Source organism: Argiope bruennichi, chromosome 5, assembly GCF_947563725.1.
Source record: "Argiope bruennichi chromosome 5, qqArgBrue1.1, whole genome shotgun sequence".
Lineage (NCBI taxonomy): Eukaryota > Metazoa > Arthropoda > Arachnida > Araneae > Araneidae > Argiope > Argiope bruennichi.
In genome coordinates, this window is record NC_079155.1 from 125,037,680 (window position 1) to 125,063,466 (window position 25,787).

The 25,787-nt window shown below is 28.4% G+C and overlaps 1 protein-coding gene across 1 annotated transcript; it reads left to right on the forward strand.

Moving 5' to 3' along the window:
* The first annotated feature begins 2 nt into the window (after positions 1 to 2).
* On the forward strand, positions 3 to 18,897 carry LOC129969474 (serine/threonine-protein kinase Chk1-like). Its single transcript, XM_056084059.1, has 14 exons — positions 3 to 155; positions 777 to 866; positions 1,351 to 1,450; positions 3,996 to 4,119; positions 4,198 to 4,262; positions 6,091 to 6,160; positions 7,404 to 7,589; positions 10,473 to 10,577; positions 10,998 to 11,096; positions 13,151 to 13,226; positions 14,447 to 14,627; positions 15,598 to 15,726; positions 17,529 to 17,630; positions 18,505 to 18,897. The coding sequence occupies exons 2-14, from the start codon at positions 802 to 804 to the stop codon at positions 18,604 to 18,606; spliced, it is 1,404 nt and encodes a 467-aa protein (XP_055940034.1). The 5' UTR covers positions 3 to 155; positions 777 to 801; the 3' UTR covers positions 18,607 to 18,897.
* Positions 18,898 to 25,787: the final 6,890 nt, after the last annotated feature.

Consider the following 25,787-nt stretch of genomic DNA (forward strand, 5'->3'; position numbering starts at 1 on the left):
TGCAAAACGAAATATGTTATTAATGTTGTCTGTCTTACTATAGTCAAATTATTTTTAGTTTTAAATTGTAGTGTTAATTTGTGACAAATTTATATAAATTTTAAAATTAAAAAATAATATACGTGTTTGCAAAATTTACATTGCTTTCATTTGTAGTATGTAAAATTTGCTTTTATTATTTTTTAGTTAAAAAGTAGTTATGTTTTCGTTTTGTATTTCTTTAGAGATTATTTGCACTTCTGTGATTAAATAGATTGAATAGTCATTTACATAATGCAAATTTTAAAAGTTTCTTTTGTCATACCCTCAGAGGAGAATAAGTATCTGTATAATTTTTACCTCATATGGATATATAATACATATATATATAATTATTTACGAAAACGTGCGTTCCGGGGGGATTTTCTTTAAGTTATTTTGTATGCTCATTAAAAATATTACCCAATTTTGTTATTGTATAAGAAAAAAAGATTATGTAAAGGTAGCAAATGTTTAAATTTCTGATCATTAAAGATATATTTTTAGATGTTAATTTTCATATATACATTTAATTCAAAAAATGTATTTTCGGAAAACATTCTTTGCAAAATTTTCTGACTTTTCGTATGTTTCAACTTGGCTGTAATTTAAATGGCTTAACATTAATTTTTATACGTACACACACACACACACACACACACATATATATATATATATTAAAGTAGTTAAAAAATATGCAAGAAAATTATAGATATTTTGTAAAACTTATTTCATCGAAACCATTTAATTTTTTCCAGAATTATTTGAATCATTAGTTTAAGTATGGGTAAACAATTTGTGGAAGGATGGTCTGTAGTTCAAGTGTTAGGTGAAGGTGCATATGGAGAGTAAGTACATTTTAAATAATTTAGGTACTTTACAGAAATTTTTTCCTATTTACAATTTTTTCTTGGAAAAAATATTCTTCACTTTTCTTGTAGCCAAGCAATGAGCTATATTTCATTTGATAATCTAATTTATAAAAGGAAAAAAAAAAAAAAAAACTGAGTAGTTGAATTTTTAATTAGCAAGATAGTTATAATTTCATTCACTAGTATTATCAATTATCATTGTTAATTTTGAAGAATTTCAAAATTTTGCTTTACAACCGTTGATGTCATTTAAGAGATTTTTTTATTTAGAACTGATTAAAATAAATTGTCAGAATGTACTTTTTTCTCATTCTAAGATTAAATTATGGATACATGATTCTATATTATTTAAAATGTTATAAATATTATTTGTATCATTACAAATGTATTGATTTTGAATAAACTATAAAGCAATATAATAATTATAATTTGTTTTAAAATTCTTTTAAAATCTGCATAGGGTACAATTAGTTATCAATAATAGTACAAATGAAGCAGTTGCAGTAAAACATCTTGATACAAGAAAAGAAGCTGCTGCTGCAAGCAATATACAAAAGGAAGTAAGATTTTTATGATTTGAAAGCTTTTGTTTGAAGTATTTTAAATATAATTTTTTGATTTAAAGGTTTGGAATATCATAAATTTGTACTGGATAATGATTTAGTATTTCATCTGTGCACTTTTTTACATTTCCTGTAGAATGTGCATAAATCCGCTGCTTTAAAGCTCTGCGTGTTTCTGTATTCTAATATATTGCAGTGATACATTAAAAATGAATAGAGTAGCATTTTAATTTCATTTGATAGATATTCATTTTTAATCTTATTTGCTAACTTGCTTTTTAGACTGAAATCTTGTGTGTCCCACTGTATTAAATGTGATTATTTAAAATTTACTTACTATTTTTTTACATTAAAATTATAAATTCTATAAAAGTAGAAAAATAATTGAGCTTTTTATTAGTACACTTTAAAAATAAATATAAAAAATTATAGTAAATTTGTGTTTATATTCCTTATTTGTAAATTTTTTCTTGTGTCATATTTTGCACGGCAACAGTTATTTTTTTCTTTATTGTTGCTTCATTTATCCATTTCTTTATTATTGTTCTTAGTTTTTTATTCTTCCTTTCTAGATGATGTAAAGTAATAATTTTATTTTTATTTTTTCTTCACTAAATATATTATTTATATTCTTCTATGTAAGCCGATAACTTTATTACAAGTGCAGACAACATAAATAATGTTTGAAGATCTTTCTTGATGCCTATAATATAAGGAAAATTGCTTATATGTGTCTATGAAAGTGAATTTCCATTATTGGAGAAAAAAGGTTTTCAGTTCTTTCTCATAAAATGTTTCTCAAATGTAAATTGCTTTGAAAGACCACTATTTTTTTAAAGCTGCAGTTGTAGAGTAGACCAGCTACTTGCTTGGCAAATCGGATATTAATGTTGATAAATATGTTAAACAGAAAATGTTTTATAGTTGTTTAAAAATAATTATATTAAGCTGGATATCTTTAAAACTGAACTAACATTGTTGTCACAGAAGTAATTTTGAAATTTAAAATAGCTGCCTTGTTTAATTCGGAATCATAAAGAATTATAGTTATTTTTTTATTGGCAATGAATGTTTTTTTTTTTTTTCGTCTTCAGCAAAAACAAATTTCTTGGCTGTCCGATTCGTAAGCATTCAGCACACAACTGGCCATGTGAAAAACAGATTTTCTAGGTTCAATCCACACACTTGAAGGGATTAACCTTGCGATGTATTGATGGTTATCGAGAATGCATGTCAATTGGGAACTACAGTCATTTGAAATTAAAAGGCATCTTAATTACCTTTCTTTTTATTGCATATTAGTCTTTTGATTCTCATGCACATGATCAGGTAGCACTTAAATGCTGCCTTTCGATTCTTGCTGCATATTGATCTTGAGGTTCTGAAGCACGTGAATTTCAATTCGTTAACGATCTGCTTGATTGCTTGCTTGTCGTTCCTCGTTTGTTTGAGAAGCTCGAATTTGCTTATTTCTACATGCTGCGCTGGTACAACTAAGTAATGAACGTTTTGTTGAAAGAATCAACATGATATACGCTTTTATAACCAAAATATCTTTTGGCAATTAACTGATTAAATATAGAAAAACTACTGTTTGCACTAGAAAATTTCCCTTGTATATCATTTAATTGGATAGGCATCGATAATAATTCTATTTTGTGCATGCGAGGCAAACTCTGAATAATATGTGTGGCTCGCCGTAGATAAAATATTATGCACGCTGAATTACAACATTCTGCGTATATGGCTATTCATTAATGTGAAGGAAAAAGTAGTGCTTCCTCTAAATATTTTCGATTTCATTTCACTCACAATGATCGACACCAATCGTAATAATTTTATTTTGTTTGATATATGTGTTATTAATTCCGATTGACATGTGCTGTTTGCCAATTTTAAAATATAACCTTCGCGCAAGTGCAAGCAGTAATTTTCAGTTTTTCACAGAAGTGTCATCACAATCAGTTGAATGGAACGGCAGTGCATAAGGTATGAACAAACAAAAATTCATTTTTATATATTAGATATTGCTTTGTTCAGTTTCACAATTTGAAAAGCCCTCAGACTGGAAAGATAAGAAAGAAAAGTTTATCATTATTGTTTTTATATATATATAACTTAGTTGATTGAGGACAAAGTTGAAAGAAATTTTTGTATTAAACATATATTATTGGTGGTGAGCTTTAGGCTTTATTGCATCTGATTGCTGAATATAGTTGGTACACTGAGATGACATTTAATCACTGATATGTTAAACAGTTTGGTAAATGAATTAATTGCTGGTTTGCAATTAATACACAAAGAGAATGTATATAATCTAAGAGAATGTATACAACCTACTTTTTAATGAATGCGATGGCATATTTAAGTTTATGAATTTAGTTGAGATGGATTTAACATCTCCAACTGGAATATAAGGTGAATATGATATAGATAAAGAGAAAATGTCATGTGAATTAAACAGAAATGAGAATTCAGGTAATATGTTAGGAGTTATGTGCTTTGATATAATTTATCCTTGATATTTGTTTGTATTTTATAGGTTTTTATTCATCGAAGATTAAATCATGAAAATATTATTAAATATTTTGGACATCGAGAAGAAGGACCTATCCATTATATATTTCTTGAGTATGCTGCTGGAGGTGAACTATTTGATCGCATTGGTATGAATTTCTTAATTATAACTCTTATTAATTTAATTTAAAAAATATTTATTAATTTTTTTTTAAATTTGAAATTAGAACCAGATGTTGGCATGCCTCATCCAAAGGCTCAAAAATATTTTCTTCAGATAATAAAAGGAGTAGTAAGTGATTTTGATTCATTTTTTTTTCAGTGATTGTTTTTATATTGCATATGTAATTAAATTTTGCTTATTTGTTAGATAACATTTTATTTAAATTATTTTAGTAATTCTGTTGAATTGAGGTTACTACTTGGGCTCCTATTTTTTTAATAAATTAATTAGTCTGCATGAATAGAATTATAATTATTAGTTCAATAAATCGTAATTGTACTCTAAAAGAAATTTGAGCATATGGTAAAAGCTACAAAATATATCAGTTTACCCAGTAAAATAGGTCTAAAATAGTCCTATTATATTTTGAAAATAACTTGGTTATTTGAACAGAATTTGGTTTTAAAAAGCAATATCCTCTATAATAAAACTATTTTAAAAGTAAAAGAGCTTAATATTGTTAAATCTCTCGCCCTCCTTTCCCCCACCCCCCATTCCATTGTTTGAGATTATGCCAATGGAAATTTGACCTAGGTATGTTTTAGAAAAATGTATGTTTTAGTTTGAGATTTTATATATTCTATACTACCTTCTACAAGGTTTTGCTTTTGCAAAATTGTTTATGATTCGTTGTAGAAAATATTATTTTAATAAATATTTGGAGATTATTTTAATTGCTGTATAGTTGAAAATTAGATGTAATTTTTTCAAAAAGGATTTTAAAATCTTGTTTTTTAATTCATAGTGCAAAAGAAATGCGTAAAATTTAAATAAAAAGTGCTTCACAAAATTTTTAAGAAATATATTCATTAAATATCTTTAGTCTCATCACCATCTGTATAGCATATCTTTGCTCAATAATTTGAGCATTTTTTTTTTCGGGTATATCTTTTACAGAAATTTAGTCAAGCTTTTTTATCTAATTTCTTTAAAAGAACTGAATATTTGTAACCACAACAAATGTCTAATTATTTTTGTCCAATAAATTGAGAAAGATCATGATTGCCATGCCACTGGGAGAACCAGGAAAACATAGGGAATTTAAAAATCGATTTAAAAAATACTGGGGAAATATATTGAAATTGGGAAAATTTTCATGAAAAGCGGGAAAATATATGGAATTTTAAGTTTCTTAGTCCCCACCCCACCCCGATTTAAAAATTGCAGATTTCTGAAGATTGTAAGAATAAAAGATTGTAGTTATCACTTCTAAAAACAAAAAATGCCATTTGCAATTATGTTATGCAGAAACTTGTACTTTTTTCATTTTCTCCCCCTTTTTTTCTGTATATATCAGTTCAGCTTTGATTTGTAAGACGGTTCTTTCTCCATAAGATTCCTGAATTGCAGTTAATGAGAATGCATGACTTCTGTAATTGTGTGAAAGATTAGAATACATTTCTCTGGCAGAAATAGCAACATTCAACATGGGGACGCATCACGGTGGTATGTAGTTACTTGCATGCAAGTTTATTAATTGGTTTGTTTATCTTTTAAGAAAACAAATTCAGAGTAGTTTAGAGATTTTTAAAAAGAAAACAATGAGCTGCTCAAAATCTGTATTTAATACGAATTGGATGAATAAATAAAATCAATCCTGATTTTGCTGAAAGGGGTCCGAGAAATCCCACAAAATCCATTTGTTGCTTGCTTTGTAAAAAAATAATAAGCTTAATTAATATGGGAAAACAGGCATTTACTAGTCATGCCAAAAAGAGGGAAACAAAATTCTGAGTCAGTGTAAGAAAGTCATTTTTATTATTAGATTTTGTATCTAAAGGAATGAAATATTTTATTTTTTATTAATCTATTAAAAAATTTAAGTTGACTTGAAATATATATTGCTATTATTAACATGCTTATTTGTTCTTGTTTAGATATATTTCATATTTTTTAGGAATATTTGCACTCAGTGGGTGTAACACATAGAGATCTGAAGCCAGAAAATATCCTATTAGATGAGCATGGTTTGTAATTTATTGATATACATTTTTTTTTTTTCTGTAATGCTACTTTCAGATATGCTTAAACATGCCATTAGATTATTTATTATTATTTTTGCCATTATAATGAATGCTATGTATTATGAGCTGAAGCAAGATCTGTTTAAAAATTTCATTGCATATTTATAAATGTAATTTCAGTGCAGATTTTATTTGTACCAGATCTTGTTTTCTTTTGATTTTGGCTAAGCAAAATTTGAGATTTCTACCTGGAACATGATCTTTACCTAAAGAATCAGTTTCCTCCATTTGCCTACATCCACAGCCTTTTTCTAGTCATTGAAAGATAAATCTACTTTTTCTTTAGATTATCTGTTGGTTTATTTATTTTTTATCTTCACTTAGCAACAAATGTATTCATTACATATGTCGTAACACATTAAAAGGTGGAATGAATATTATCCTTTGTACTATTGGAGACCTAATAGATAAATGCATATTAGAAGGGAAATTATAATAGCTCAGTAATGCAGAAACATGCCACCACATATGCAGAGTTAAAAAAAAATTGTGGGCACACATTTCTAAAAAATGCACAAGTCTAATAAACAATTAATTTGCAATAAATAATTTTTAAAAATTGACTTATGAATATTTCATATGTGTATTCTGTTTCATTTCAGCTTGAGACTTTATCATTAAAGTACTGTTAAAATAAATTGTCATGCAATATATCTATAGTTAATTTTATTATTAATAATTTAGATTTTAAACTATTCTTTGGACTATCCTGCAAAATGTGAAGAATTTATATTTTTATTATTATTATGTTTTCTTTTTAATGTGTGAGGGTTTTGATCTTTAATATTTATTCTATGATTGCACAATCTATAAATCATTTTTTATTTCTTATACTCTTTTGTTAATATATATTATTGTATTCTAATTTTATTTGGAATGTTCTATGATTGGTTAAATTTTTGTTACATTTTTATGTATATATGTATTTTCATTCCATTAATATATATTTGCACTACTTGTAAACTATTTTATCATTCGATCTGTGAATATGTATGAATTAGTTAAATAGTTATTAACACATTTTAAAAATGAATAACAAAATTTGTGACAATCAAAATCATAATATTATAATATGAAATCTATAAATAATTGTTTTGCATCTGAATTTCATTGCTGAGATTGAGTTAAAAACAATTTTTCTGAAATATTCTTGTAAAAATATACTAATATTTCTTTTTCTTGATAGATAATGTCAAAATTTCTGATTTTGGCTTAGCTACAATTTTTCGTCACAAAGGAATTGAAAGAATTTTGCAGAATAGATGTGGAACATTACCTTATGTAGCACCTGAAGTATTTTTCCGAAAATACAAAGCAGAACCGGCAGATGTATGGAGTTGTGGTATTTTATTGGTTGTGATGCTTGCAGGTGGTGAGTTTCATCCTCTGTTTCAGCATTTAAATTATTACATTTTATTGGCATTGATTCTCTATCATTACAAAAATTTTCAAATTTAATATGGAGAAATTTTTACATAATTTCAAGTAATTCGGTATGTTAATAACATATTGGCATTCATACATTTTTTTTAATGAGAACTAAGAATGTTTTAAAGCATAAAATTTTTAAAAAATCTTTTTACAAATTTGTTTACTTTTTTTTTTTTTTTTTTTTTTTTTTGCTTTTTAGAATTAAAGTAATTGTGTAGTTTAGCTGGTTTTTGTGGGTGAGGGTTGAATTCTGAAAAAATACTGTTCTATATAAAATTAGATTTTTCTCAAGTTTTTACTTTTTCTTTTTACAACTTCACTACAAGTAAAAACGTTTTTACTTAAGCTTCTAAATCATGCATTTTAGTTTTTCCCATGACTCTCGAAATAATCTTTATCTAACCGAATGAAATATATAAAATCAGATACTTTCTATAGTTTCATCTCCCAAATGAGGGAAAATCTGTCTTAATGTCACTATATCGACTTTTTTTTTTTAAATCTTTTGCTGTTTTACCAAGAGTATGTATCCTTGTTTTCAAATCATGATTATCAGCAAAATCGTTGTTGAAATGAGGCTTATTATTAAATAATTAAAAACAAAAATGCAGTAAAGTGGAAAAGTCCCCTTGTTATTATATTTCTAAAAGTTGAAAGTTCAATGTAATTTAGCAAAGCATTTTGTTGCATATAATGTCTAATTATATAAGAACCAATCATATTCATACTAACATTTATTGGAAATTAAAGTTGCTGTAAAGAGAATGTTTTGGAATGTGCTGAAATTTAATAAAATCTCCAATCATCCATAAAATTTTCCTTAACATTTTTCTGTAAAGATTTTCTAACCTAAGATCTTCATTTGTGTTTCTGTTTAATAAGAATAAAGAAAATTTCATAGCATCTGGCAAGGATATTCTAGATCCTTTCATAATATTATTTGTATATTAGAACCATAATTACCTCCAGTTTTTCAGCCATTTTAATTAAGCAGTATATTACCGTATTGTGCTTGTATTTTAGGTTATATAATTTAGTTTTCTAGAATTGTTATAAATAAAGTTAAAAAAAAATTAAGTATAATTTTGTAGATATTTTTTATATGATCATAATAAGCTGCCTCATCAGTTTTTTGCTCCAGTAGTACTTGTATATATTGCATGATTATTACATCTAAATTAATATAAAAGTTTCAAATCTTAATTTTTTTTTAAATACATGCTTTTTTTGCGAAATTAAATTATTATTGATTTTTGTTTTATTTTGCTGTAAAATTCCATTTGCTGTTCATTCTTGGATTCGTAAACCCTCCACACTCTTCTGCACATCTCAGGATGTGTTTATTTAGTCTCAGTAGGAATGAGACGAAAGAGGAAATGGTTACATTTAAAAATAAGATGAACTCAATTATCCACAGATTTGGGAGGCATAAAAACTGCAGATAATTTGTAAAATTATCGGAAAAAATATTAATGTACAAAACAAAATAATTTGGAGCAATTTTTATTTTATTTTATTATTTATTTACAGCATTGAAAATCCAAGTCAAAGAATTCATGAAATGCTCTCATTGTTTTGCATCTCACCTCTTATGAAAATTGTCAAGAAGGGATAAGCTTATGATACTAAAACGAACAATATGTACTAATTGTATTAGAAAACTTCCTTTTTTTTGTAATTCATCAGTTTTTCAACAGGGGTGTTTGTGCTCCGGGGAAACCCCGGAATTCCGGGGATTTTGAACTTTGATACCCGGAAATTCCGGGGATGGTCATTCAAAAGGAAGTAGGAATAATAATGAATTATTTATTTTGATCTGGGTAATTTTGTTTGCTTTGAAAGCAGAAAACGCAAGGTCAGTGTGTGTGGTGAAAACTTTTCCTTTCTTTCTCCAAAGGCAGTGATAATGCGTGAAAAGGGGGAAAAAACTTCTTTTTTGTTCTTTCCTTATTGCGAGTTATGACTCATTCCCCCGGTTCTCGGACATTCACTTCTGGATTCTTTTCGGCAAGTAGGCGCGGCAGAAAAAAAAGGGAGAGACTTCGTTCGACCAGATGTGTGATCACGTGACCTGGGTTCAAAGGTCTTAATTTTGCAAAATTAATGGTTATTAATTTTGCAAAAAAAGTAATTCGTGGAACTTTTATAATTAGGTCATTCAATACTTCATAATTGTAATTTTTCATTTCTCCCCCCCCCCCCTTCTCGGAACTCCAAAATGTTGGTAGTAAGTCCGTAAAAGTTTCAGGGGATTTTTTGGGGTCCCACAAACACCCCTGTTTTCAAGCACATGTATATATGCAGTAATTTTGAATTATCACCTCACCACCACTATAAAAAAAATCAATTCAAAATGCATTAAAAAAATTTGGAGATTTCTGTGATGTCTTTTACAGAAAAATTTAGATTGGCTTCCTAGCTGAATGTAATTTTAATTGCATGTTGCAATAGTCTTTCAAAACAATGTTTTGTAAAAGTTTTACTTCTTCATAATTATCCAGAAATCCTAATTTTTTCGTTTGTATTTAAGATAGTTTCAAAGTTGATAAAAATATTTTATTATTGTTTTCACATTTTTGGAAAATTTTATGTTGAGATCTTTTTAAGCATAGATGGGATTTAAATTCTTCAATATCCTACCCCCCCCCCCCCCCCCGTTTCATTTGGAATGCTTTTTTAAAATCTTTCCTATGAAATATTTTTACTGCTGAAATCAATTCATGAATAAAAAGAGCTTAAGAATTCCTACTTTACATTATGTTAAGATTATATTAAAGTTTAGTTTAATTTCTGATGCATAAAAATAAGCCTATTTATGTTTCAGAGCTTCCTTGGAATGAAGCAACTAGTGATTGTAAAGAATTTATATTATGGAAAGAGTCTAGTTACTCTATAACTCCATGGACTAAAATTGATAATCTTGCTTTAGGTAAATAGTGACTAATGTTCTTATCTTTCTGACTATTTAGTTTATTATGCTATATTTTCATCTAATGTCAGTGTATTTTGAAAAAAAAAAATTACAATACTATTTGAAACAATGTTTTTATTTGTTATTCTATTTGAGTCAACTTAATTGTTTCAGTAAATCTTATTTTTTAATCTTGTATTTTTCACATTGTTGATAGGATTAAAATTTTTTAAAGTTTTAATTACTCTTTATAATAATTTATTGTGATCAAATAATTAGAAAAAAAAGATCTTTTTTGAATAACTGTACAAGCAATTTAATAACCAAGAATGCCAGTATTTCCTTTAAAGTAACTTATCATTAACAATGACTTATAAGAAAACAGAACTTTTGTATAGAATGATAAAACTTCTTATTTATTTATTTATTATTTTTTAGCATTGTTAACTAAAATATTGTGCTATTCACCTTCAAAGAGGTATACTCTTAAAGAAATTGAAAATCATCTATGGTGTAAGAAACTTCTTATACATGAAGGTATTGCATTTCATTTCATACATATATAAACTTCTTATACTGGACTTGTACTGTTTTTGAAACAATGAATAGTTTTATATTGGATTATTTCACTGATCCACGTAATAATTCCCTGTATAAAGCATGTATTTTAAAATGTATGTATTTAAGAAAGAGGAGGTCAAGTAGACAAATATTGGAATGAAGTTTTTCGTGCCCCCTCTTTTTTTGTTGTTTAAATTTTGTGAGCAAAGGATTGTTCATAAAATCTTCTGGACTTAAAAAGTTCCGGCATTCTGTCAAGAAGCATTATATTGTTATTGCAGTTACTGGTTTTCATTTAAGAGAAATTTTTGTGTTATCTGTCACAGTATAGAAAATTTTCATACATCTCCGTATAGCAGGTAGTTACACTACTATATCATGTCAGTTGTATTCAAGAAACTCTAAATAATTTGTATTTACAAGTACTGCCCTTTCTAAGTCCTAAGAGCTCTGACTTTCATTGTTTGCTTTGAAATGGTACGAGTTCCATTTCAAAGAACAGTTGGTGTTCTTTCCATCACAGTTGGTACTCTATAACATTTCAAAACATTTTCCTGACATTTATTAGTTTTTTTCGCGAATATCTTGGATTGGTTTTTAATGGGTCATTAGCCGGGGTGGGGTATCTACTACCAAATTGAAATGAGGAATCTGCTCGTCCAATAGAGTTCATTAAAAAAATTACTAGTAATCATAATATAGCTTTTTGCCTGCAATCTTATCTGCCAATGCAATGAGGTTATCTCTACTGATGGAATAGGCTCTGTGCAGTTAGCTTTCAACGTAGCAAGGTTTGGTACAGTCTCAGAAGAAACAGGAAAATGTAACTACTTTGCTTGAAGTCCCATTCACCAATGATTAATCAAAAATCATAATCTGAAATATAAAATTTTCTCTTTAATATATATAAATAATATATTTGCATTTTTTTTTATATTCTACAAGGGGTATTCAAATGAAAAGGTACAAAACAACATTGTGGATATAAATGAAAACTTTATTCAAACTTCATACAAATAGGCCTGAGCACTATGATCCCATTGATTAACAAACCAAAGGATTCTTTGTTCCCTAAATTCCTGTGGACGTGAAAAGACCCAGTCCTTCACAGTGTCCTTGAGTTTGCCATCCAAAGCCTGCTACTTATTGAATTCCTTGAGCACAGAAGAACCATTAACTTCATTGTGTACTGCGAGACACTCCGAAGACTATGCAGGTCCATCAAGAACAAAAGACCATGTCTACTCGCAGAAGATGTGGTTTTGTGCCATGATAACGCACATCCAAACATCTCCAGGGTCATACATGCGGAACTGATCAAGTTCAAGTGGGAGTAGCTAAAAAATCCTCTCTACAGCCCAGAGATGTTGCCCTGCAATTTTTATGTGTTTGGTCCCCTGAAAAAACATCTGAAAGGGAAGCGCTTCAATTCAGATGGCGAACTCAAGGGCGCTGTGAAGGACTGGGTCTCGTCATGGTCGCAGGAATTCTGGAACAAAGAATCCTTCGGCTCATTAATCAATGGAATTGTTGTGCGCAGGCTTATGATATATACTTTGAATAAAGTCTTCATTTATACCCACAGTGTTATTTTGTACCTTTTCATTTGAACACCCCTTATAGATTTTAAGACAAATTTAATAAAAAATTTAATGCATTAAAAATATTTATAATTTAAATTCAGTCTGTTAATTTTTATTTTATATAACTTTTAATAATCTTTACTATGAATTGTAGTTAAAAAGAATTGTTTACCTAAGCAAATATTTTTAAAACATTAAGCTTTGAAAACATGCTTATTATACAGTTTGTCTTGGATTAATCCTGTAATTCAATTTCAGACATTGTTAGACGAGTTTATTGTTGTTTGTTTTTAATATGTAAAATGTATGAAAGAAATATTGCTTTGGATTAGAAATTAGATAAATATTAGAGCAAACAAGAAATGACTTATCTACTGCTTCCTACTCTTTTCAGAATGTTTTAATATTTTAATTTAGTGATGTTTCTGTATATTTATTATCTTTTAGAAACCACTCGAATTGTAGCTGATACTCCAGCATACAAACGATTGTGTTCAGATGTGGAACAACCATGTGTTTTGAGGTAATTATTTTTAAAGTGACAGACTAAAGTTTTATTTTAAATAAAATAATGAGAACAAAGACTTATTTGTAATATGATTTAAATGCATTGTGTACTTTAATATGTTAATTTCAGCCACTGGTATGTACTTCTTTAAAATGCATATTAGTAATGATATATCTGCTGTAGCATTGCAACAATTATAATATTTTATTTTTTGTTTGAATTTAATTTGTAAAAATTTTAAGTTTAAGTAAGTTAATCTCACAAGCTTTAAAAATTGTTTAAAGGCAAAAATATATTATATAATTTTTTTATAAATTGAAAATCTTGTCAAACTACATGTAATTTAAAAAAGAATTTGAAATTTTCTCTTACAAATTCATATGATCTGAATGATATGATGTGATTTTTCAGACTGAAAACGGAAAGTATTCCAAACTATATTAATTGTGATCTATTTCAAGAATTTTTAGGAATAAAATAAATCACATAAAATATTAAATAAATGAAAAAATATAATGTTATACACAAACATTTATAAAAACATAAATTTTCAAGCAGTTTCATTGAAGTTTTAGTTTTAGGGCTTTAAATTTAGTAGGTTTAGCTCAGTTTGTCTTTGTCATGTTGGCAGCAGAACAGACTATATTTAATTTGAATAAATAATTGTTATATTTATATATTTCAAAAATTTGAAGCTCTGTAGAGCAGTAAGTGATTTTGATATAGACAGTAAATTCCCTTGTAACCTTTCAAAAGTTAGTTTAGTGCATGCAAACATTTCAACGTGCTAACAAATTTGGAGGTGGGAAATTTGCTACATGACATGGATTATAAAAAATGTTTGGAAACTGTCAAGATATTCAATTAAATATTATTAAAATCTTGACTCTAGGTCTTTAAAAGCATTTTCTAACCTAGCAACTTTTAACCTTAGCAACAATACATTGTATTTTGTTGTCTACATCATCCTGATTATCATTATTGTAGGATTTTGTTCATTCTGTAAAACCCAAGGTTTTTGATAACCTATGTAGCGTTATCAGTTATAAATCACGTAACTATTCTAAAAACAAAATGTATGAAGTTTGAGAAAAATAATGATTGGCTTTTGCAAATCTGGAAATTTCGGATTTTAGAAAGCAATAAGATTCTGATTATATCCAGACTATATTTATCTTATTTTTTAAAATTAATTTCTGTATTATTTACTTCAGTTTTCATATTTCTCCTTGTAGGGAAGACAGTGTTTCTAAAATGTCCTATTCACAGCCTGCTCCTCTTCTTAGAGAAGATAATAGTGACAGTTTGCCTAAGGATATTAGTGGCATTACCATTGGGTACAGTTTCTCCCAACCTGTTGATCCTGAAAATATGATATTGACATCACAGTTCTCTTCATCTCAAATGGTTTCAAAGGTATTTTATTTACATGATTTAATGTTTCATGAAATATAAAATTTTCTTTATAAACTAATCACTGTGTAAAAATACCCCCCCCCCTAAAAATATAGATAAAAAGTATGCAAGTTATTTGTATTAAAATATGCTTTAGTTCCAAGGGACTATTACCATGTTTCATAACAGTGAAGATTAAAAATTTATATATATATCAAGTAGAAGTACATTACCTAGTTAAAAAGGAATGTTGGAATATACAAACAACTTATGTCGTTCTTGTTAAAATACATTAACATACCTTTATGTTATTTCATTAAACATTTTTTAAATTGCTGCATGATTTTTCTACGTGAAATTTAATTAATCTATTTCAACTTAAATGCTATTAATTTTCTTGGGCGATATTTGGAGAATGTTATTTTGTGACAAATAAACAGAGGACTTATTTTGTAAGAATTCAGATTATGTTTTGTTTTAAAAATCTGCATTATATCGATTTTATGTTTCCTACTCTTAATTTAGGTATTATAAAGCTTTTCTTAAAATGTGTGCAGTGTCTTTTTTCATGGACTTCCTTTTTCTGTGATAAGTTTGATAGATTTGTATCAAATTTGAAAGCATGCATTTATCAAGTTCTGGAGATATAGTAATAAGAACAAACTCTGTTATAAAAAGGGATTTTATAATGATATGGAAGGAGTAGAAAGTAGGTATTTATATAACTCTAGCCTGTTTGGTTTTTGTTATCAGTCCTGCCCTTCCCTCAAATTAGGTTAGATAATTAAATCTATTACATTTCATTTTTGTTTCCATGCATACAGCTTTTCAAACTATCTATGAATAATTTTTGTGTATTGTTTAGTTATATTTTTATGGAATTTTTTATATGCTAAATCATTAATTTTAACTCTGTATATTCATTAATAATAATAACCATTTCATTAGAAAATGCTTTACTTTTTACTTAATTAATTTTTTTAATTAACAGACACCATTGCCAATTGGTACCAGATTAACAAGGTTCTGTATTGGAATGGATATTGAAACTGTATATGAAGAAATTACAAAAGCATTTGAAAAGCTTAATTACAATTGGAAGCATAGTGGGAAACAACAGGTAAAAGTTTAGGATCTTTGAGTTGGTATTGCTATTAATAATATCTTAAGTTGGCAGGAAGTAGAAAACTATAAGCAGCTATATCACTTTTAAATGTTATGTATATTTCTTTGCCACATAATGCTAAAGGTAAAGTTAAATTAATTTAAATAGTATTCATTTTAAACATCTAGTTTTACTTCCCAGAATATTTATCATAGTATTTAAAATAAAGTTTGCTCAAATGTATAAGTTGCTTTAAATACTTTAAGCTCACATTCATGATTATTTAATTAGAATAATAAAACATCATAGTTTTTTTTTTTTTTTCCTTTATCACAACTTGAATGGTATTAACTGAAGTAAATCTGCAGTTTTTTTTTTTAAATTCATTTTGTTTTTCTTATGTTTGCTTGATTTTAGTGATTTTATTTTTAATTTTATGTTAACAAAATTTTTGGTTGGTCATATTAAAAAAAAAGAGAGAGAATGTTCAAAACTTTATTATAATTTCATATGAAAAGATGTTTTTCATTCTAATAATTACTTTTTGTGGAGCCTACAGCTCAAAAGTATGACCCTATGTTGTATTGAATGAATTTAGATATTTTGATTTCCAAAAATGAAATGAACTTATTGTATCCAACATAGAAACTAATAATATCACTGTTTGTATTATTTAGTGCCCATTCACATTTATGCCTTGTTTCTTTGGTGGTTATTTTCAGTACTATTTTTTAAACTTAACTGGAATTATGATATTATTAAATGAGAAATTTCATAATTGCAGAAAAAACTGCCATTTACAAAAATTGAGAATTAGAAAGCAAATTATATGTTAAGCTGAAGGTAGGGATAAGCAGAGTTAATAAAATTATATTGGAAATTTTGCTTAATTTTCTAAATATTTTAGTTAAGATGATTTTCTTTATTCCTTTTGGTTCCAAAAATAGAGGAATCTTAAAGTTTGTTATATACAAATTTTTATTTATCACTTAATGTTCTGCACTACTCCACTAGTATTTGTTGTTCATTGCTTAAGAATTCCTGCTACTGATGGTAACTTGTAAAACAATTTGAAATATATATATATCTGTATTGAAACACTTATGCTCATAAAACAAAGTATATTATATTTTATTATAATCATATAATTGCATGTTATTATTGTATTGCTAAAAGTCATGATAATGTAGTCTATGAGATGTAATTAATAAGTTTTAATTTTTTTTTTCATACTGGTTAGTTTTAATCATCAAGTCTCTTTTATTGCCTATGTTTTACATTTTTATTTGCCTGTCATTTCTTCTATAAGAATTTCTCTAACAGTAATTACTTAATGAAAATAATTTTCAAAATCATTCATGTTTTTATTATTTATTAAAATGAAATTCATTGAAAAAAGAAAATATATTGAATGCATTAATTTGTATTAGGTGTATAAGCTTAATGTTTATAATGCCAAGGAATTAGTGCTTTTATTTTACAACTTAGAAAAAAAAATATTAATTACTTTTTAGCTCTATATTTATTTCTATTTTGATTATTTTTGATTTTGCATTGATTTTTTTTCCGCTTTATCCTTTTTGTTTTTAAAAAATATCTACTTCTGCTTGGTTTCTTTCTAAAGGTTTTTAAGGCTTTCACAGGATATTTTAATTGAAAAGGAAGATTTTGAATAACAGAAATTACTGAAGAACTTGATTTATGAGAACTCATTTTTAGATTATTAGTATTTAATTTTAGATAGTTTCAAGTTTTTCTAATAAGATTCAGCAAATTTTCCCCGCCAACAATTTATTTATTTGTTTCAACCGTTTTAGATGACAGTTACTACACAGGATAGAAGAAAAATGCACCTAATTTTCAAGGCAAATCTGATTCCTATGAAAGAAAAAATTCTCATAGATTTTCGGCGATCAAGAGTAAGTTCAAAAATTTTTATTAAAATTTATAATTAAAAATTGTTGAAAACAGCAATTGCTTTTATAGCTTGTAAATGGTATCTTGTGAAGTAACAATTGCACAACAAATGCAACTGTGTATATCATACAAATATGGAACTTAATGTTTCACATTAAGATACTTTGCACATGTACCTGTTATCTTAGGCATTGTCATTATTTGTGCAAATTTTCTGTGTTGGAAAAATTCGGAATTATTTAACTTTTACCAATCATTGTTGTACTACAAAAATAGAAATTGATCATTTTCTTGAAATCATTTTTTTTTTAAATTTTTTCCGAGTAATTCTGATTTAATAAAAAAAAAAAGTCATTTTTCAGCTTAAATTTTTAAAAATTGCATTATGCATTTTATTTATTTTTAAAAATGAATTGTTATCTGAGAAATAAGTAAACTAAACATAAATAATAACAACTTAGCTAAATATATTAATAATTTGCAAAACACCAATACAATTTAAATTAAATCTTACTGTAATGCTAATTCAAATGAATAATTTGAATCTTAATGTGAGATGAAAACTTAAATTAGTCCAAGTGTAGGAATTAAAAAAAAAAAAAAAAAAGATTTTACTCCATTTGATTTTTAAATACAGAATTTTATTTCATATAAAATTGTTCATAGTTTGAAGAAGAAATTGGAGCAAATATATAAATTGTTTTGAGATTTATTAGATTGTTAGATCAAGATTGTTTAACTTGCTCCATCACTCTCTGTGATGTCAGAAGTGAGATATTTCTTTAGACTCTTTAATTTATTGCTGATTAAAATGTTAATCTGTTTAATGTATGATCAACTTTTTTTTGATGCAAATATTTTTACTATTTTTTCCAGGGAGATGGTATTGAGTTCAAGCGTCACTTTCTGAAAATCAAAGATGCTCTAATTAAAATAATTGATAAAGAAACATTTGTTGGATCTCTACCTACTAAATGAGATATATATATACTTATGTGTATATATACGATTATACATAACAATTTTAAACATGAATTTCATTTGCCGCCAAAGATGGAAGTTACTATTTCATGTGTATAACCATTTTCATAATATTTTTATAGAAAAGATTGTATACTTTTTTATTAATCTGTCGTACTGCAATTTATGTGCCACTCATCGTATATGTGTACTTATTTTTCAACAAAGGTTTTAATGAGAAAATATATTTGCTTTGTTCTCTTTGTGCATTTATATACATATATATTTTAATTCTTGAAAGTTCATTCATCCAAAGAATAGTAAAATAAATGTGATTTCCATAGAAAGATTTTAGAAATAATCATGCATTAGATAAGGATTCTTTTTTTCATATGAATGCAAAATCTTGATCTATCCTGGTTTTTTTAAAAAAAATTATTTATTTATCATTATTATTATTATTTGCTATTTCAATTATTAATGTAAATCGGGAATATCATCCAATTTTATATTTAATAAAATCAATTAAAAAAGTTAGTTTATTGAACAGATATGGATGGCACTTTCCCACTTATTTTGGAATCAAAATTTATCATTCTTGGGATTGTTGTAAATCTGTATTATTATTATTATTATTATTATTTTAATATGTTGGGCAGTGGGAGATGTGCACACAAAAAATGCCAGTAACACTTAAAAAAAATGCACATGTAGGTTTAATTCAGTTATTAAATATGGAAACCTTCCATGCTTGCACCAAGAAATATTTATTCTATGAAAATAGGGATGAGATTTAAAATATTTATATGCATATATAATGGGATGGAAGATAAGCTGAAGGCTTAATAAAGAATTTCAGAAACATGCAAATTTTACTGCATACCCCTTTGCAAAATTAAATCATCCAAAAGTTCTGGTATTGGGATCTTGACAAACACTATGTAAGGCTCTAAGGGGAAGAATTTCGAATTTGTGTAATTCTATCGAAAACCGTTTGAATGATGTATGAGAGGAAGAGCGGAGAGGTGTTTGTGTTCATTTCATCCAGTCAGGAAATACTTAGAATGAAGGGATGCAACTGCTTGCGTCTTGCAGCATAAGAGAAAAACTGGTAGCTCTTCACGATTTTATTTTTCCAATTTTTTAGCATTTCTTTGTGTTTTTTTTTTACTTATTTAAATTAAGCAGTTTTAAATCATTTATCATTTAATAAGAATCACGCATCCTCCAAAATAAAATTTGGTGTTACGAAGCATTTGTGTGAGGCGCTTTGAAAAAGTTTCTATAAAATTTACTTTCAATTTAGGTGAAATTAATAATTATTTGAAACTTTCAGTATTCTCAAGTTATTTGTCTCTTTTTGTAAATAGAATTGTGGTGAAACATCTTGTTTCTTCAAATGGTGTAAGTAATAAGTAGTTTCAAGAAACATATTTAAAAAAATTTGAATAATTAAATAAAATTTTCTGAGGAAATCATGGACTTTTGCAAGAATGAAACAGGGTGCATAATGTCATGAAAAGTGCTTAAATTTGAAAACTACTTTTAAGCACCTTAAAAGTGCTTAATTTTCTTGTGAAGAGCAAACAAAGTTTTTTGTTTTATTTCCCCAGAACTTGAATATGTTATTTCGAAATCATGGTCGTAAAGGCGTGTTCACTGGATGTATAAAAAAATAAAGCCAACAAAAGGGAAGAATTCAAAGAATGTTTTTTGCTTCCTACCTTTTTCTTCAACCTTGTTCATTGCCATTTATTAAAATACAGAAATACTTATCTGGAAGAGGCAGTACAAAATGTGTAATTTGTTATACTTGTTGGATTCGAAATTCTTAAATGAATTCTTCAACATCTAAAACATTAAGTTATGCCTGGTGAGTAACATATTTAAACTTTTATGTGTTGTTAAAGAAGAATATGTAGATTGATCCGATCAATGGAAAATTTGAATGAATTTGGGAAAAGCGGGGTGAATTTGGAGCTCCAAAAAGATATATCGAACATGGGAGAAGCTGCTCTAAAAACAATCCGTCAATCGCTTGAACGGCCTATTACACGTATTAAACTATATTATATTGAATTGTAATTAATTGTGGTATGTAATTATTTTAGTCAATCGCATGAAGTCTAATGTGATGAAATTTTAACTCGAAGCCTTAAATTTTCATTGATCGTGCTATCTTTCGCGGTGTTTTCTAAATGTATCCATCCATTAATTTTTTATTTTATTTTATTTGTTAGACCAGTATTGCCAAATTTTAGTTTTGACTAAAGGAAAGAGAGAGAAACTGTTGGATCTCGATTTTTGGATTTCAATATATATAAAGGCTTGTCTTGAGCAAGGCGCAACATAAACCATTGAAGTTAGGAGTATGAAATTTGGGAAGTTAGTTTTAGGGCAGTAGAGACCCGCTAAAAACGAATTTCTCAAACTTTTAATTCGGAGTTTAATAAATGAATTTAACGTATTTTCATCATAACTGCAAAGCACATTATCGCACAAATTATTTTAGTACCGTTTTAAAGGTTTTAAAAAAAGCTTTTGAAAGATACAAATTTTATTTGCATGAATGTATTTATTCTTTAATTTTCCTAATTGTTGAGGAATTGGTTTTGGACACAGTTTACAATGATATAACACATTATAACAATGGTATTTATGTTACGGCCAAAGCCCGAAGTTCGCGAATTGGTTGGCCAATTCGCGTTTTTGCCAAAGTCCGAAGTACTTGCGATTAATATTATATATTCTACTTTGGCTCGCCATTTCGCGAAGTGGCTGTGAATCCTTGGCCAAAGCCCGATGTGATAATGGTAGATTGACCTGTCGGCGGCACATCTGTCGTTTCCGATGTAACGGCGTGCACGTGGTAGAAAGGAGTGTGCCACGTTCCTGAGGTCTTTAACATTATGGAGCTGAAAAAGACTAAGGATCACCCTTAAAGGTATTTGACACTTGAGTATTCTATTTGCCTTTATATTCATACACGATACACAACGCATTTGCTGAAGATATAATTCGCCATTTTGAAGGGCGCAAATCTAATCTTCACGTTGTTACAGCATATACGTTCACTGAATAATTTCTATAATAGCTTTAATATGAGAGCAAAATAACACGAAATCATATTTTTATATATTACAAGCTTATTTTTTAACTCAGAGGTGTCACTTATATTTGAACTCGCTTCTGAAACATTTGTACTTTTAAAAACACAGTACACAAAAGTACTCATTTTTAACAGTGTGTAAAATAATCTATTCTTGATTTCTTTCTTCCTACTTTAGCCGATCTCCCAAGAAACTTCGCGAATCGGTCGGCCAAAGTCTAAAATCAAGAAAAGATCGGACATTGGCCGGTAAATTTACAGCAACGTTGGCCAAAACGCAAACTGGCCGATTTCGGGCCTTGGCCGTAAAATTTATTATTATGAAATTCAAAATAATATCATTGCTTCCTTGAATCCGTTATTTTGCAAACTCATGAAGTTGTGATGGAAGAGGGTGTGTGCGTTATTTACTTTCGTTTAAATAATTTTAAAGCAGTTCTTTTAATAAAATTTTTTCATTTGATGAATTTTGTTAAATTTTGAAGAAATGCGATATATGTTTAGGGCTAGCTTCAAAAAATACTTTTTAAGAAAATGCTTCAACTGGCATTTTTACTTTCTCGCATACAAAATATAGAGAAAGTATTGTAATCGTCGAAAAATTCAAACTCGAGATTTTGACGAATCTCCATGTTTCAAACCTCCTTAAATTCGGAAAATGTCTGTCTCTTTGTGACAAAGACAACACAAAAACCTCTTTGAGCTAGATGGATAAAATTTGGTCTTCATACCCAGGGGTGTTTGTGCTCCGGGGAAACTCCGGAATTCCGGGGATTTTGAACTTCGATATCCGGAAATTCCGGGGATCGTCGTTCAAAAGGAAGTAGAAATAATAATGAATTATTTATTTTGATCTGGGTAATTTTGTTTGCTTTGAAAGCAGAAAACGCAAGGTCAGTGTGTGTGGTGAAAACTTTTCCTTTCTTTCTCCAAAGGCAGTGATAATGCGTGAAAAGGGGGAAAAAACTTCTTTTTTGTTCTTTCCTTATTGCGAGTTATGACTCATATCCCCGGTTCTCGGACATTCTCTTCTGGATTCTTTTCGGCAAGTAGGCGCGGCAGAAAAAAAAGGGAGAGACTTCGTTCGACCAGATGTGCGATCACGTGACTCTGGGTTCAAAGGTCTTATCTCTCCTGGCGTGGCGCCAATAAGTAGAGAAGGGGGATTTTTCGCCGTATTAGCTATTTGTCATTGATCGCTTCGCAACTTTTTTTCTCCGCTGTGTAAAATTTTCGTTTCATTTATTGATGCACGTGTAAATTTTTCATTTCGCTTATTGAAATATTTTTTTATTTATGTACGCAAGAGAATTTCACTTTGAAATTTCAGCACATGAAACAGAAATTACCCCTTAAAAATTCATATCTAATTAGTTTTACAGCATTAGATCCAGAGCTAAGAGGTAAAACAAGTACAATATTAGCTTTTGAAAAATTATCATCTTTTATGTCCCATATTTTTAGTGATAATGAAAAGTCAAAAGTAGAAGCTGAAATAAGGTTATACCAGAGTGATATTGATATCACCAAAGAAATGCTCTACACATCTGATGAAAGTGGAAATCAAGTCAAGTGTACAATTGATAAATATTGGTCTAAAGTTTTTAATTTAAAAGATGATTTCACAAATGATTATAAGTATCCTACATTGGCTAAATTGGTCAAAGCCTGCCTTAGCTGCTTCCATGGCCCATTAGTGGAAAGTGCATTCAACTTAATGGATACACTTGTCACTGACTATAGAACCTCTCTTAAGATTGATTCCCTAGATGCAGTGCAGACTATTAAATATGATTTAATGGCTACTAAAGAAACCTCATGTGAAAAATATGGCTCAAAAAATCCAATGACTGATCCAATTCACAAAGATCTCTTACTGAATATGAACAGAAGTTGGAAAACATATCAAGACGACTTAAAAACATGTATTTCAGATGAGTCACCCATAAAAGTCTCTGAAAAACCTTCTACATTAGCAGAAAAGCAAACTGCTTCTACCTCTGCATGTGCTGTTCTCGAGGAAATTTCTTCAACTGTAAATGAGAAAAATAAAAGTCAACCTTCCTGCAATTATGAAGTTCACCACAAAAGAAAGACAAGCCCACAAACATCAGAAAATAAAAAAAAAGCAGCAGAAATTAGATAATTTTTTTAAAAAGAATTAATTAAGGTAATTTAAAATATTTGCATAAAATGTAGTAGTTTATATGTTTGAAAATTTATGGTTATTAATTTTGCAAAAAAAGTAATTCATTGAACTTTTATTAATTAGGTCATTCAATACTTCATAATTGTAATTTTTCATTTCTCCCCCCCCCCTTCTCGAAACTCCAAAATGCCGGTAGTAAGTCCGTAAAAGTTTCAGGGGATTTTTTGGGGTCCCACAAACACCCCTGCATACCAAATTCGTAGAATTTTGAGCAAAATCCGTTCAGAGGAAGTCTGTCCGGCTGTTCGAATTTAAGTTAATGCGATATTCAAAACGTAGAGATCTAGGTGGATGAAATTCTGCGCAGAGATTTAACATCTGTATTGTAGACATCCGTCAAATTTTGAGCCAAATCCAACTATAGGTTCACCGTCTGTCGGTCTGTACTTTCAGAAACATATAAACGCCATAACTAAAAATTGCAATGACTTAAATATATCAAATTTGGTATGCACTTTTGTGACTAAAAGTGTAGTTTTGAGCCTAATTTTTGTTCTGATCAGTTGGAGAGAACGCATTTAAAATTCAAATTCGCTTTCGGATATTTTCAACCGCACGCCAGGGACTAATCGCCAAAATACGTGCGAAGGACCACAAGATAAAATCAGTAGAAATGTTTTAATTCATGCCGGAGGTTAATATTTCGTAGCTAATGTACGTCAATGCCATGCAAGGTATTTTCTGGGGGTATGCGAAAATGTTTGGGGAGACAGTTCCGCTGGTTTATTTCCATTTTGCTTCTAACTACAGCGCTGATGTTTTATTTGTTTCCGTTATTTATGAAAACTGCGACTTGTTAAAGCATTTTCCGTACTTCGTAATATATATACAGTGACTCAAATAATTGAGAATACACTTACTTTTACTTGATAAATTCAGCTTTCAATATAAATAATACATTATGAAGGAATGCAAACATGTTTTTGTTTTTTCCCGTAACAAGTGGTTTAATTTAAAGTAGAAATAAAGAACAATCAACGAAAAACTTCTAATTTGAAAAGTTTCAGAAGCATTTTAAATAAACATATACAGATTTTTGCCTCAAAAAATTGAGAATACACCAAAGAAGTTTTTGTTATATCTCGCATACAAAGAAAGTGTCACTATTTAATTGCATGTCCTTTGGCTTTTATAAAGGTTAAACGGCGTGGTACCGATTCGAGCAACTTTTTGGTGGTATCTGAAGATATGTTTAACTCATTCTTCTTACAACACTTATTTTAAATGACTCTTGTTTATAATTTTGTGTTTGTGGACCACCGTTTCTAGTGTGGACAACAGATTTTCAGTGAAATTGATATGGGGGGGGGAGATTTGTGTGGTGTGTGTAACTGCTGTTCACTAAGAAAAAGACCACAATTTTGACGTTACTTGGGGTCGTTGTCCTAGAAAATGAAATTTCCATCTGAACCCAAATTTTTAGCACTTTTCCTTAGATTATTTCGAAGTATATTCAAGGAAACTATATGGTTGATAATGCCATCTATAAAAACTAAATTTCCTACCCGGATGAAGCCATACAACCCCAAACCTTGTTTTAACTGTAGGACTAAAATTTTTTGGATTCGAATCAGTATTGGGCTTTCTCCGTACCGTCGTCTCTGCCAAAAAGGTTGAATTTACTTTCATCACTAAATATAGTTTTCTTCCAAAAGTGATTGGTTTTCAATTGATGAGTTTTTGCAAACTCCAAACGCTTTTTTCCGATTTTGCAAATTGACGAACGGTTTCTTTCTAACGACTCAACTTTTATATCTATCTTGTCTAATTACATTTCACACAGTTTCAGCACTTACACTTCTGCCGGTGATTTAAGAAGTTTCTGCAGCGTTAGACTACACTTAGTTTAGGAGTAATGTTGATTCCTTTCAAAATTTTCCT

What these genes read in the sequence shown, in the direction of transcription:
- LOC129969474 (XM_056084059.1), top strand. Translation starts at nt 802, where the DNA reads ATGGGTAAACAATTTGTGGAAGGATGGTCTGTAGTTCAAGTGTTAGGT. An exon ending in GGTGAAGGTGCATATGGAGA is followed by an intron (nt 867 to 1,350) that starts GTAAGTACATTT and finishes AAATCTGCATAG; the next exon opens with GGTACAATTAGTTATCAATA. An exon ending in TTCAGATAATAAAAGGAGTA is followed by an intron (nt 4,263 to 6,090) that starts GTAAGTGATTTT and finishes CATATTTTTTAG; the next exon opens with GAATATTTGCACTCAGTGGG.